This window comes from Sinohyriopsis cumingii, chromosome 7 (assembly GCF_028554795.1).
Source record: "Sinohyriopsis cumingii isolate HCF-2022 chromosome 7, ASM2855479v2, whole genome shotgun sequence".
Classification (NCBI taxonomy): domain Eukaryota; kingdom Metazoa; phylum Mollusca; class Bivalvia; order Unionida; family Unionidae; genus Sinohyriopsis; species Sinohyriopsis cumingii.
In genome coordinates, this window is record NC_142967.1 from 37440891 (window position 1) to 37454609 (window position 13719).

Genomic DNA, 13719 nt, shown 5'->3' on the forward strand with positions numbered 1-13719 from the left:
CAAGCTGATGGATTTAGTAAACTTCAATGAACTGTCATAAAATGTTGTCATATACACCCTTCTTGTGATGCCATTGATGCATTTATATTTATTTCTGCATGAAACTAGTAAGGGCTGTCCAGTTTTAAAATATTTAGTTCCAAGGGAAGGGTGTTTGTTAAAAAAAATGTGTTGTTGTTGTCTTGGGTTTAATACCAATGCTCAGTTCAAGGTAGGCTATACATGGTGGCCAGTATAAATGGTGAAGGAAGAACACAAGAAAACCCCAGTAAGAATCCCAAACTCGTGGGAAACTACTGTCAAGCTTTCTCTCATACCTACATCATTACCAAGCCTGAGGCTCAAACCCACGTGGACACAGGTGAGATGGCAGTGATTAGTAAAGGTGAACACTTTAGACCACTTAGCTACCTGGGGTCCCTAGAAAATATATGCTAAGGTACTGTGATTATCAAAAAGTTTATATTAAAATAATACAAGATTCTGATTTGCATCTATGATCATTGGGTGACTACTCCATGTTAAAAGTGTCTTCCTTGGGTCCCAGACGGAACAGTCGTTACACTTGCAACAATGACAGTAACAGAGTTATATTTTAGAATATGAGAAAATGTTATGGCTGCTTTAACATTACAAGTATCATTTTTATCAGTAATATCTAAACAGTAATATCTAAATTTCTGTGAAAGAGTAAATCTGCCATTAACATCCTGCTTTCTTCAAAATATAAATAATTATTCATAGTATTCATTACCTTATTAAAACAAAATGACACGTTTGTTAATGAATGACACTTAAATGGGGAAAAGATCTGGTAAAAACAGTAAATAAGTCTTGAATATGAATTTTATCATGTCAGTATTGGTAACTTTACTGTTTAGTAAAATTTTGTACATTGTGTATTAGAGTTAAATGTTCCTATAAATATTATGATGTGACAAGATGTGTTGTGATGTGATTTGGATTTTTAACGTAGCTTTAACAATTTTTCAGTCATATGTGGCAGTTTATAGTGATGTCTAGCACTGGGGCATCATGCCGCAGACATGTAGCATGATGTCCCACCCAGTCACATTATCCTGACAGCAGGCCGGCCAGTCCTAACGCGAAGCTTTTGATGCTGAGCGCCAAGCAAGGCAGCTGTTAGTACCATTTTTGTAAGTCTTTGGTATGACTCTGCCGGGGATCGAACCCATGACCTCCCACATCCGGATATGACAAGAAGATGAATACCTACATGTATCTTGTGAGGGCATAGTTAGATATCATATATACCTATCTTGTGAGGGCATAGTTAGATTTCATGTATACCTATCTTGTGAGGGCATAGCTAGATATCATGTATACCTATCTTGTGAGGGCATAGATTTCATGTATACCTATCTTGTGATGGCATAGCTAGATATCATATATATATATATATATATATATATATATATATATATATATATATATATATATATATACCTTGTGAAGGCATAGATATCATGCACACCTACCTTGTGAAGACATAGTTAGATATCATGTATATATACCTTGTGAAGGGATATATATCATGTACACCTACCTTGTGAAGACATAGTTAGATATCATGCATATATACCTTGTGAAGGCACAGTTAGATATAATGTACACCAACCATGTGAAAGCATAGTTAGATATCACGTACACCTACCTTGTGAAGGCATACATGTAGTTATCATTTACACCTACCTTGTGAAGGCATAGTTAGATATTTTTGAAGCCTGTGCCACATTAAAACAGTCTAGACTGCCATCTTTGACATCATCTAGACCTATTCCAACCATCATCTTTTTAAATTCTCTTAAGTTTTCTACCATTGACATATTTTTATCTGAAATAAAGAGCAATAAAGTTTTCTGAACAACATCTACAAGCAAAACTAGCAGGAAAAAAAGGTGGTTAAAACAGGAATATTTTAAATTCAGAAAGCATTTAATTCAAATAATTATCTCTCACAGATGCTAAATTATGCTCAGATTATTTTATAAACAAGGTTTTATTTAATTAAGTTCAATTCTTTTAACTAATTAACCAACTACAATGGGAACAAATCATTGCAAATTTTTCCAAATTGTATTTGCTTCTTCTCACCATTGGCCGTCTAGTAAATACATGAAATAAGAACATAATACAAATAAAATAAGTTGAACTGTGTGCAACATATACTTTATTTATTACTCTTGGTCCATATACTTCATCTGAGTTTGTAAAAACCATGAATGAACCATTTGGTCAGCTTGAGTCTGCCGACAGGAGTTTTTCCAATAACATTATTTTAGACTCTTAGTGCTATTAACCTTCTTTAAGTTAATTTGTTATTTAAAAAAGAAAATAAAGAAGTATGAAACTGAGGATATTAATGAGTGTTTAATTCAACTGAAATTTATGAAATTTGTTGAGTAATTTGCATGAGCTAAGAAAAAAGGGCATTTAACAACAAAAAAATCTATGAGAAGCCCCATTTCAAGTTTATAAGATACTGCGTAGTTTTTCTAGTCATTGTAAATATACAGTAAGAATGTACCTGGTTTTATGCCAGTTGCAGAGAAATGAAAACAAGTCTATATTTATCAATTTTAAATTAATAAAATGCTAAATACACAGCATGTTCTGGTTCATTTTCTTTTATACTTAATAGAACTGACAAATGAATATGAAAATGAAATTTCTTTTACCTTATTTAGAACATGTAATGAGTGACTTGGCAAGAAATCAAATCTGTTGTTTTAACTGTCATTTAGATTGACTAGAAATCTGGTAACATGACTTTTGTCAAGATCCTTTATACATGCTTTTACGTTGGAATGGTTGATAGTAACCATGTGTGACACTTCAGTTAGAAACCACATGTGACACCAGTGTGTAACCACATGTGACACTTCACTGAAGAAAATAAATGGATCCTTAATATTCTTTAAATAATGAATCCTTTGCCTGAGTTATTCCTGAGGGTATGATAATCCTTTGCCTGAGTTATTATTGAGGTTATGATAAATCCTTTGCTTTAGTTATTATTTAGGGTATAATAATCTTTTGCCTGAGTTATTATTGAGGGTATGATAATCCTTTGCCTGAGTTATTATTTGGAATATGATAATCCTTTGCCCAAGTTATTATTTGGAATATGATAATCCTTTGCCCAAGTTATTCTTTGGAATATGATAATCCTTTGCCCGAGTTATTCTTTGGAACATGATAATCCTTTGCCCGAGTTATTATTTGGAATATGATAATCCTTTGCCCGAGTTATTATTTGGAATATGATAATCCTTTGCCTGATTTATTATTTAGAATATGATAATCCTTTGCCTGAGTTATTCTTTGGAATATGATAATCCTTTGCCTGGGTTATTATTGAAGGTATGGTAATCATTTGTCTGAGTTATTATTTAGGATATGATAATCCTTTTGCCCGAGTTATTATCAAGGGTATGATAATCCTTTTGCCTGGGTTGTTATTTAGTATATGATAATCCTTTGCCTGGGTTATTATTTAGGATGTGATAATCCTTTGCCTGGGTTAATATTATTTAGAGTATGATAATCCTTTGCCTGAGTTATTATTTAGGGTTTGGTAATCCTTTATCTAGGTTATTATTTAGGGCATGATAAATCCTTTGCCTGAGTTATTATTTGGAATATGATAATCCTTTTGGCTAAATTATTATTTAGGATATAATAATCATCTGCCTGAGTTATTATTAGGGCATAATAATGCTTTGCCTGAGTTATTATTGAGGGTACAATAATCCTTTGCCTGAGTTATTACTGTGGGTATGATAATCCTTTGCCTGAGTTATTATTTGGAATATGATAATCCTTTTCCTGAGTTATTCTTTGGAATATCATATCCTTTGCCTGATTTATTATTTGGAATATGATAATCCTTTGCCCAAGTTATTATTTGGAATATGATAATCCTTTGCCTGAGCTATTACTGAGAGTATGATAATCCTTTGCCTGACTTATTCCTTGGGATATGATAATCCTTTGCCTGGGTTATTATTTAGGGTATGATAATCATTTGTCTGAGTTATTATTGAGGGTATGATAATCCTTTGCCTGAGTTAATATTTGGAATATGATAATCCTTTGCCCGAGTTATTCTTTGGAATATGATAATCCTTTGCCTGAGTTATTCTTTGGAATATGATAATCTTTTGCCTGGGTTATTATTGAAGGTATGATAATCCTTTGCCTGAGTTATTATTGAGAGTATGATAATCCTTTGCCTGAGTTATTCCTTGGAATATGATAATCCTTTGCCTGGGTTATTATTTAGGGTACAATAATCATTTGTCTGAGTTATTATTTAGGATATGATAATCCTTTTGCCTGGGTTATTATTTAGTATATGATAATCCTTTGCCTGAGTTATTATTGAAGGTATGATATTCCTTTTACCTGGGTTTTTATTTAGAGTATGATAATCATTTGTCTGAGGTACTATTTAGGGTTTGGTAATCCTTTACCTGGGTTATTATTTAGGATATAATAATCATTTGCCTGAGTTATTATTAGGGCAAAATAATCCTTTGCCTGGGTTATTATTTAGTGTATGATAATCTTTTGCCTGGGTTATTTAGATATGATAATCCTTTGCTGGGTTATTATTTAAAGTATAATAATCCTTGGCCTGGGTTATTATTTAGGGTATGATAATCTTTTGCCTGGGTTATTTAGGTGTGAAAATAATTTGCCTGGGTTATTTTTTAGGGTATGATAATGATTTGTCTGAGTTATTCACCAACAAGTGAGACAGGGAACTTGAAAGGCAGTTCTAAACACAATGCATATGAGTAAGCTGACTGATAAGTGAAAAACACAAAAATACCATCAACAGTAACTTTTTTTTCATACTATTTAGAACAAAGTAAAGTATGTACATGTAGTCACACACACAGCAGGATATGAGTAATATGCCTATATGTGTGTATGTCATTTTATTACTACATATATGTATGCATGCATGCAAAAACATGTATGCAGTATGTACATTTGGCATATAGCAGCTCTCAGGAAATTAAAAATTGCCTGGCTTGGTTGTAATAGGTTGTATTAAAGAATGGAAGGCTGGAAGCTGTTATTCAGTACTTTTATATTCCCAGAAAATTTTAACCTTAAAAGTCTAAACAGTTTTAAAAAAATAAAATAAAAACTCTTTATATTCAATTATGTAACATCATAATCAATGCTTTTAGTCACCTGATTTCTCCAACCAATATTTAACTATTTTAAATAACTCATTCCTCTACTTAAGTCATATGAAATAAGTCCAAATGCGGTATAACTGATGATAAGATGGCATAATATACACATGTGATAGACATTTTAATGTGAATAAGACAAACTGTTATTACTAATATAACTGAAATGATTAAAATATGAGTACATGTAATATAATAAAGACACTTTTTCAAACCATAACACCATTTAAATGACCACTCTGAGAGATCATATCCATAATTAGAATAAGTCCATTTTGTGAAATATTAGGCTGTACAAAGACGTTCCATGGAGTCCAGCCCAAAAATGACAAACTGGATTGAATAACTGATGTTACATAGGTACATTGTATTTATTACTAAAAAATAGCTCACATACATAATTATCATGGGAAAAAAAAAACTGTGGTATTAGATTATTTGCATTTAACTTCACATGTAAATCCAACATGGCGGATAATATGTTCGTATCATATCTCATGTGAAACAGCAATGCATAAATTGTAAATATTAATACGATGTACTAATTTTAATGCTCCTAATGTCATATGACAACGTTTAGTCAAATGTTATGCTACAAACCTTTAATTTTTTCTAGGAGTGTGTACATGACAGTAAAAAAGGCTGAAATTTGTTGCGCTGTGTAGTTTTGCTGTGAGGCCCACCACAGTGCTGCTGTATAGTAATCCAGGATAGCTGCATCCTTGAGATCTGTGTCATCATTTTCTATCTTAAAAAACTCCTTCAGTTTTCTGAAATAAAGAACAGTATAAATCAAGACAAACTGCATATTTAAGTGAAATAATAATTTATAAAACTGATGATTCAATTTATTCAAATGCTTGACATTGCCTGAGCGATTTGTTTAGTCCCAGTGTAAATTACTTCTGTTGCCTCTGATTTTAAAAGACTCAAAACCAAACTCTAAGGCAAAATTTGAGCCCATATCTGCATAGAAACAAGTTTCCTAAATTCTGCTGTATTGAGATAATTGTTTTTCTTGACTACAGAAATATTTGAAATGGTAATGGATACAAATCAACCATGTAAGAAAACAACCTTCAAGCAAAAACTCACATTTTTCACATTCTATTTGAATGCGAAAAAACTTTCCTGAATATAATGCAGTTTATTTCACACAAATATCAAGCATATTAATTGAGAGACAAATGGTCTGAATGCATAATATGACCAATGTTAATGGTGTTAAACATTATTTTATTTAATATCAGTTTTTGACGATGATGTAATATTTCTGAAATGCTGTTTTAGTGAGAATGTGAATGAGATTGAGAAAAGAGTTATTCATTGTTCCTATACATCATGGGTCCAGGTAAAAAAAAACTCTGTGGTAATTTCACTTTATTTCAACTTAAAACTGACAGGCACTTCATGTATAGTTCAACATCTAAAGAATTTTCATATCTAAATAACAACCTCTTATATCTTATAACAAACCATGTTTGATTTCACTTTTCTTAACTTATATGTATGTATTTAACCATTTAAACCATCTCACTACCTATTACCTGGACCAAATTTACCATTAGTGGTTGCTCAAATGTAAAGCATGATTACTTACAACTGCATCCCTTCCACCTGAAGTGTCATGATCTCCTGACACAGACTCTCTGATAGAATCTTAAATGCAAAGACCTCTCGTCCATCCTGTTCATCCTCCTACAAAGAAATATCACAGTAGGCCAAGCAAAAACATATATTTCTTGCAACCCAAACAGCCCTTCTAAAATCTAGCCAACTCCATTCTTTTTCTCGCATAGCATTTTGAGTGAATGTTATTTCCATACAGATCTGCATCTGGTCAGTTCTAGATTATGCAATAGTTAGTACTGACCACTCAAAATTAGTACTGACCACTCAAAATACTTTATAGTTCTTCAATCAGAACTAATCAAGAACATACATGTTCACATATTAAACAAATTCTTCTTAAAAACTGAATAATTTTTCAAGCAAAACAATAGTATTTGTATTTTGCTTAACTACATTAACATTTCTATCCAACTGAAACTGAAGGGCCTTTTGTAAAATGCTAAATAAAAAGTTACTAAAGCAATGGAGTTACTAATATTTAAAAATAATCCAAATTCAGTTATTTTTTTCTAAGTGAAATTCTCTTCAGAACAGGAGCCCTGTATCTTGCTTGAATATCATATGGTGTTGTTCATGTGCATCTGCAAATATTTTTTCTCAGGTGTAACATATGCATGTATGGATACATGGTATCTGATATCACAACAGCACAATCCTGGTCAAAGTGCCAAGCAAAAGCTAGTTATCAAAAGTGGTGAAGTCAAATATGTTGCCAGAATTACCAGGAAGACAAACCATTTCAAAACAAGAGTGATGTGTGTGATGTGGTTTTGGATTTTTAACGTAGCTTTAACAATTTTTCTGTCATATCGCTACGATGTCTGCAATGTGGCAGTTTATAGTGATGTCTAGCACTGAGGCATCATGCCACAGACATGTAGCATGATGTCCCACCCAGTCACATTATCCTGACACCAGGCCGACCAGTCCTAACACTAACCTCTTACTGCTGAGCACCAAGTGAGGCAGCTGTTAGTACCATTTTTGTAAGTCTTTGGTATGACTCGGCCGGGGATTGAACCCACGACCTGCTGCATCCAAGGCGGATGCTTGAACTACTAGGCCACCAGAGCGGTCAAAACAAGAGTAAACATCAAACAAGAAACAAAACAAAGAAAGAAAATATGTTGCAGAATTAACCAAAATGCATACAAAACAAAGATAAAAGCAAAGAAATGCAAAACCATTAACGGCAATGAATTGTAAAATAATATAATTGTCTTTTATTTTTTTACCATATAGAACAAAACCTTTTAAAAAGAGTGAGATAATAAGGCCTTTGCAATTGGGACAATATCACAGGATGCATCCCACAACAAGTTATCTCCATCCTCGATCCTTCGCCTCTTACATCACGTAGGGAGGCGTATCATTTCCCATTCTATACACCCACCCACCCCGACCTACATCAGATTTTGAGTTGGAAGTGAATCTATTCTATGTCACCACACCCACATTAGGTATTTTGAGGTGGAAATGAATTAAAAATTATTAACAAGACTTACTTTACACTGTGAAGATTCCAATCTTAAGGTGAAATATCAGCAATATAGAACAAAAATAAAATCATCAGAAATCAACTGGAAGTAAAAATGCGCGAAAACATATACCACAATATAGCGGAAAATCCTAAGCATATCTCTCTATTCAATATTAAGTTACATGTGATTTTCACCTCTAAGGTCACTTTCTTTTTCCCTCCTCTGCTATCGGACTTCGCTGACGACGCAGATGATGTTGCTTTACCAGATTTTCCAGAAAATTTAGACGAGCTTTTGGCAGACATGTTGATATAGTTGCTATGTTCACTTTCCTTACTTTCCTTTAAAGAGCACCTGCTTAGGGACAGTAACTCTTGTAATCTTTAATCTCGGTCCAATAGCCAGCAAATATCCAGTGCGCAACCTTAAAAGCCGAAATAATGCCGAGGCTACGAATCATCCACTTTGCACCGTAGCCGCAAGAAAGTGCATGTGCAATCTGGCGATTTACTATCCAATTTTGGATAATATCCCTACGCTGACCGACTCGGAGGACAAATATGTCTGTTAAGAGTAACAGAATAGTTCAAAACTCTTGGTCTCATTACGTATTTTCATTACCCGCTAAGGTGAACCTAATATATGTCTTGATCGAAATTTATCAAAGAAAAACTATCCGTATAAAAGGTGTTAACATGTCTTTATGGAAAATATAAAATAGCCCGTGCTGTACTGGAAAACTTTGGTTGTCAAATCTGCCGTTTCTAAGTTACAAGGGTGCGTAGTTTTGCACATTGTCAGTTTCAGAGATAAGTAAATCTTGGATTTAGTTCATAATCCCACAGTGCCTAAATAGAAGTATTCAGTTTTGAAAAACACCAAAATTTTGAAGTATGTCAAATCGTCTTGTGCAGGATAATCGGGACAGCTTTGGAATAATGATTGTAAAAAGAGTTGAAAACCCACGAGTTCCGATTCTTTGCAGGGAGATGGTTTTTACTCGGGATTCCAATTTAAGTTTGCAATTCACAGATTTTGATTGAGATAATTTATTTACAAATTGTATAAACAAGAGTGGTCGACTTTAATGCAGATAATAAAGATGTACATTTTCCTCAAACAATAATAATAAAGATGTACATTTTCCTCAAACAATTAAAGATTTAAAAGACGTAAGGTCCAAGTGGAACAATCAAGCCCGACATATAATTTGTACAAATTTTAGTTTTGATTCGCTATGTGCAGGTCCCACTGGACGTTAAGTGCCGTCACCATTAGATAAATAGAAGTAGAAGAAAACGGGGAAATTGCATAGCAATCTTTTTTATCATAATTTTTTTTTTTTTTTTTTACATATGTGAAATAAAAATATAGTTCGACTATATTAAACTTCCTTTGTGTTGGTAATCATTTATTTCATATTTTGTAAAATGAATGTCACACAGACATAAATACTATATATAAAATATATAGAATTCGTTTTTAATTTTTTGAACATCTGTATCATATATGTGAGAAAAAGCATACATATGTGAAATAAGTACTTTATTCAACATAGGAAAAAGACTTATGCACAATTATGGGAAAACGAATTTCACAAGTCAATAAATCTTTATTTTACATATAAAAAATATGTTTCACATATTTAAAATGTATGGAGCTTTTTCACATGTATGAATCAGCATTTCACATATGTGAGAGAAAAAAATTATTGTTAAATAAAAAGGCCCGTTTTGATAAAATGTGAATACGTACAGAATGCATTATAAAACAATATATTATTTGTATGAGACTACGTAGACAATATTGCGTAAAACTGTATACATTTATATGCATGCACAAAATACCCATTCCATTTATATGTGAATACGTACAAAATACAGCATATAAACCAATACATTTATATGAATACGTACAAAATAGAGTATAAACCCTATACATTTATATGAATACGTACAAAATACAGTATAAACCCTATTCATCTATTTCATTGTTGAATTTAATCTTAAGTATGTTGCCTCATTGCAGCATTCTATTCAACGAGCTTACCTTTTGAGATCCTTTACCTTTACGTGGCTGAAAAAAAGAAATACAGAAAGTAAATATCAGTGAAGCATAAAATATAATGTTGAACATTAACATTATCGTGCATTTTGGCCCATGCAGTGAACATGTAAGTACAGCTATACTGACATTATCATACATTTGAGTCCATGCAGTGAATAGGTACATACAGAAATATTGCCATTATCATACATTTAGGTCCATGCAGTGAATAGGCATGTACAGATAAATTGACATTATCACATGTCTGGGTCCATGCAGTGAATAGGTGCGTACTGGTAAATGGTCATTATCACATATTTGGGTCCATGGAGTGAATAGGTATGTACAAAAATACTGCCATTATCATACATTTGGATCCATGCAGTGAATAGGTGCGTACAGATAAACTGACATTATCACACAATATTAGGTCCACGCAGTGAATAGGTATGTACAGAGCTATTGCCATTATGATACATTTGGGTCCATGCAGTGAATAGGTGCGTACAGAGATAGTAACATTTTGGACCATATCGTGAATAGATACGTATAAACCTAATACGGTGTATTCTGCAGGTCTCGACGCTGACAGGACTTTGTTAATGGATGATGTACATTAATACTCGTAGGTTAGGTATTGTTATTCAATTATCCGCACACGTGTAAATGGAGAGAAGGATGAGGGAAGAGTGGGAGGGGTGGATATGGGGGAAGAAAGGTTAACTTTGTGTTCTGTGTGTTTTGACATGTAAAACATAAAATTAGAGTTATTATGTCTCCTGACTTGAATAAAAATGGATGGTACTGATTATGAGCTTTAGGATAGGTACATGTCTTATGTAGTGGATATGTTGAAGATTCAACGTTCTCTCTCTCTCTCTCTCTCTCTCTCTCTCTCTCTCTCTCTCTCTCACACACACACACATACACACACACAGAGGTCAAAAAAGAGTTAAAAATTAGGCTTATCAGTAGACAGAGGCGATCACTGCCGTCCCACCCTACCTTCGGCTATTTTACATCTTAACCACAGAAATGAAGCGATGGAGGGGGATTAGAGGTAGATTGGAGGTAGATTAGAGGTAGATTAGAGGTAGATTAGATTCGATGTCTTTCTTTCGGCATGACAAATGGTTCTAATATCACTAAACGTTTGCTTTCAGACTTTTTGTTACCGTAAACAAAACTCTATATACTTCCATCTGACTAAACCAAACCAGTCCCAATGGCATTCAATTGTAGATTCGTTAAAATTTCTAATAGACGATAGTGCCAATTTCAAAGGAGGTGGGGGTGAGAAATGTGAGTAGGCAGCGTAATAGGAAATGACAGTTGATAAAGCAGACTATTGTCATATCTTGCCAATAGATTAGAGTTACCGAAGATTAAACCCGGAATGCCAGATAACAAAGCAAGTACGTTTGCAGCTCTCTTTGCGAAAGTTTCACTCCTTATTTCAAATTCGGTTGAACTATCCTTAATAGTCTCATAACATTTTTTTTTAAATCAAACTTTACGCTGAGAGCATGGTTGGATTAATATTGTCTATGTTTCACAAACAAACGGTTCAATAGTTTTAGTTACTGTGACCCATGAATAGTTTAAAATACCATGACACGTGAACAGTTTCAAATACAATGACCCATGAAAAGTCAAAATACCATGACCATAAATAGTTTAAAATACCACGACCCGTAAATAGTTCCAATATTATGGCCATGTATAGTTTGAAATACAATCACCCATGAATATTTAAAAATACCATGACCCGTGAATAGTTCCAATATTATGACCATGAATAGTTTCCAATACGGTGACCCATGAATAGTTTGAAATGCCATGAGACATGGATAGTCTGAGATACCAGGATCCGTGAATAGTTTGAAATACCATGACCCATGATTAGTTAGAAATACCATGACCCGTGAATAGTTCCAATATTATGTCCATGTATAGTTTAAAATACCGTCACCCATGAATATTTTTAAATACCATGACCTATGAATAGTTTGAAATACCATGACCTATGAATAGCTTGAAATACCATGACCCATGAATAGTTCAAATATTGTGACCATGAATAGTTTGAAATACCATGACCTATGAATAGTTTAAAATGCCATGACCCATGAAACAGTTCAAATATTGTGACCATGAATAGTTTGAAATACCATGACCCATGAATAGTTCAAATATTGTGACCATGAATAGTTTTAAATGCCATGATCCATGAATAGTTTGAAATACCATGAACCATGAATAGTTCAAATACTGTGACCAAAAATAGTTGAATAAGGGTATGATCCATGAATAGTTTGAAATACCATGACTCTTGAATAGTTCAGAATGCAGTACATGACTGGGAATCTTTTTAAAATGGTGGAGACACCATTGTACGAATATAATACATGAAGTAAATAAACCCTAACATCAGGGTTATTCCAACACCTCATCAGCATTATTATGATTACAGGTATTGCACCTTTTTTTTAAAGAATATTAAATAAGTGTTTGCAGTTAAATTTTTAAAAAATTATATTTTAAAAAATTAACCATCCCTCATAAAGCAAAATATATAATTATATCAAACCTTAGACATGCTTAATCCACATATAGCTTGCGTCTTCAGAAAATGATACACACATCCTATTTGCAAGGTGCCCGGTCTAAACCAACATACATGTATGTTGATAGAAACCTATTCATTCGCGGCTTGCATATTAATAAAGCATTGTTCAATTTCCGTGCTGTAAATCAACATAGCATTGATTCATGTGGTCGTTCAATAGGCACTGCGAAGCCTTCATTGTACCCGACAAAGATACCTCCCTAGCTACTCATTGAAAGAATGTCATTCAACTTGAAACACTGAGATACTACTGATCATAAAAACAGCAATAATTGGTACACCTTTGTAGCATAACAATTACCGTGTACGGCATGAGAAAGAACAGTAATTACTGAGTCACAAATGGAGTTTCGAAGATACAGGATCTAAGCACAGGCACAAACAGATCATGATAATGATGACGACGATTATGGTGATGATGACAATGATGACGATTACGTTGACAACCGCGGCTGGGTGAGATGTTGACGACGACGATGTCAATGATGTGGTAATGATGACTGCCACGGAGATGAAATGGCTGAAACTATTGGCCATTATGTAGGAGATATGTTTGAGAAATGAATGTTATCCAGAGAAAATGGATATCAATATTCCTAAGTGATTAGATTTTGCGGTTTCGTGAGTTGAACGCCACTTATCAGCACATTATAGGCTATACATGTCGGCCAGTATATTCGATGGAGAATAAACCAAGTAA

At 33.4% G+C, this 13719-nt stretch overlaps 1 protein-coding gene across 5 annotated transcripts in view; it reads right to left on the reverse strand.

Annotated features, from left to right (window-relative positions):
* The window catches only part of LOC149795039 (ciliary-associated calcium-binding coiled-coil protein 1-like), a 61675-nt gene that overhangs the window by 12635 nt on the left and 35321 nt on the right, over positions 1-13719 (reverse strand). For 2 of the 5 annotated variants that reach the window (XM_089964715.1, XM_089964714.1), the window contains exons 2-5: positions 10394-10420; positions 6832-6929; positions 5832-6001; positions 1714-1855 (exon numbers count right to left, since the gene is read on the reverse strand). In XM_089964715.1, the coding sequence (XP_089820841.1) occupies positions 1714-1855; positions 5832-6001; positions 6832-6929; positions 10394-10420 (437 nt within the window). Of the gene's footprint in view, positions 1-1713; positions 1856-5831; positions 6002-6831; positions 6930-8538; positions 8752-10393; positions 10421-12980; positions 13177-13719 lie in introns of those variants that run through there. The other 3 variants (XM_089964716.1, XM_089964713.1, XM_089964717.1) reach the window with 3 other exon arrangements.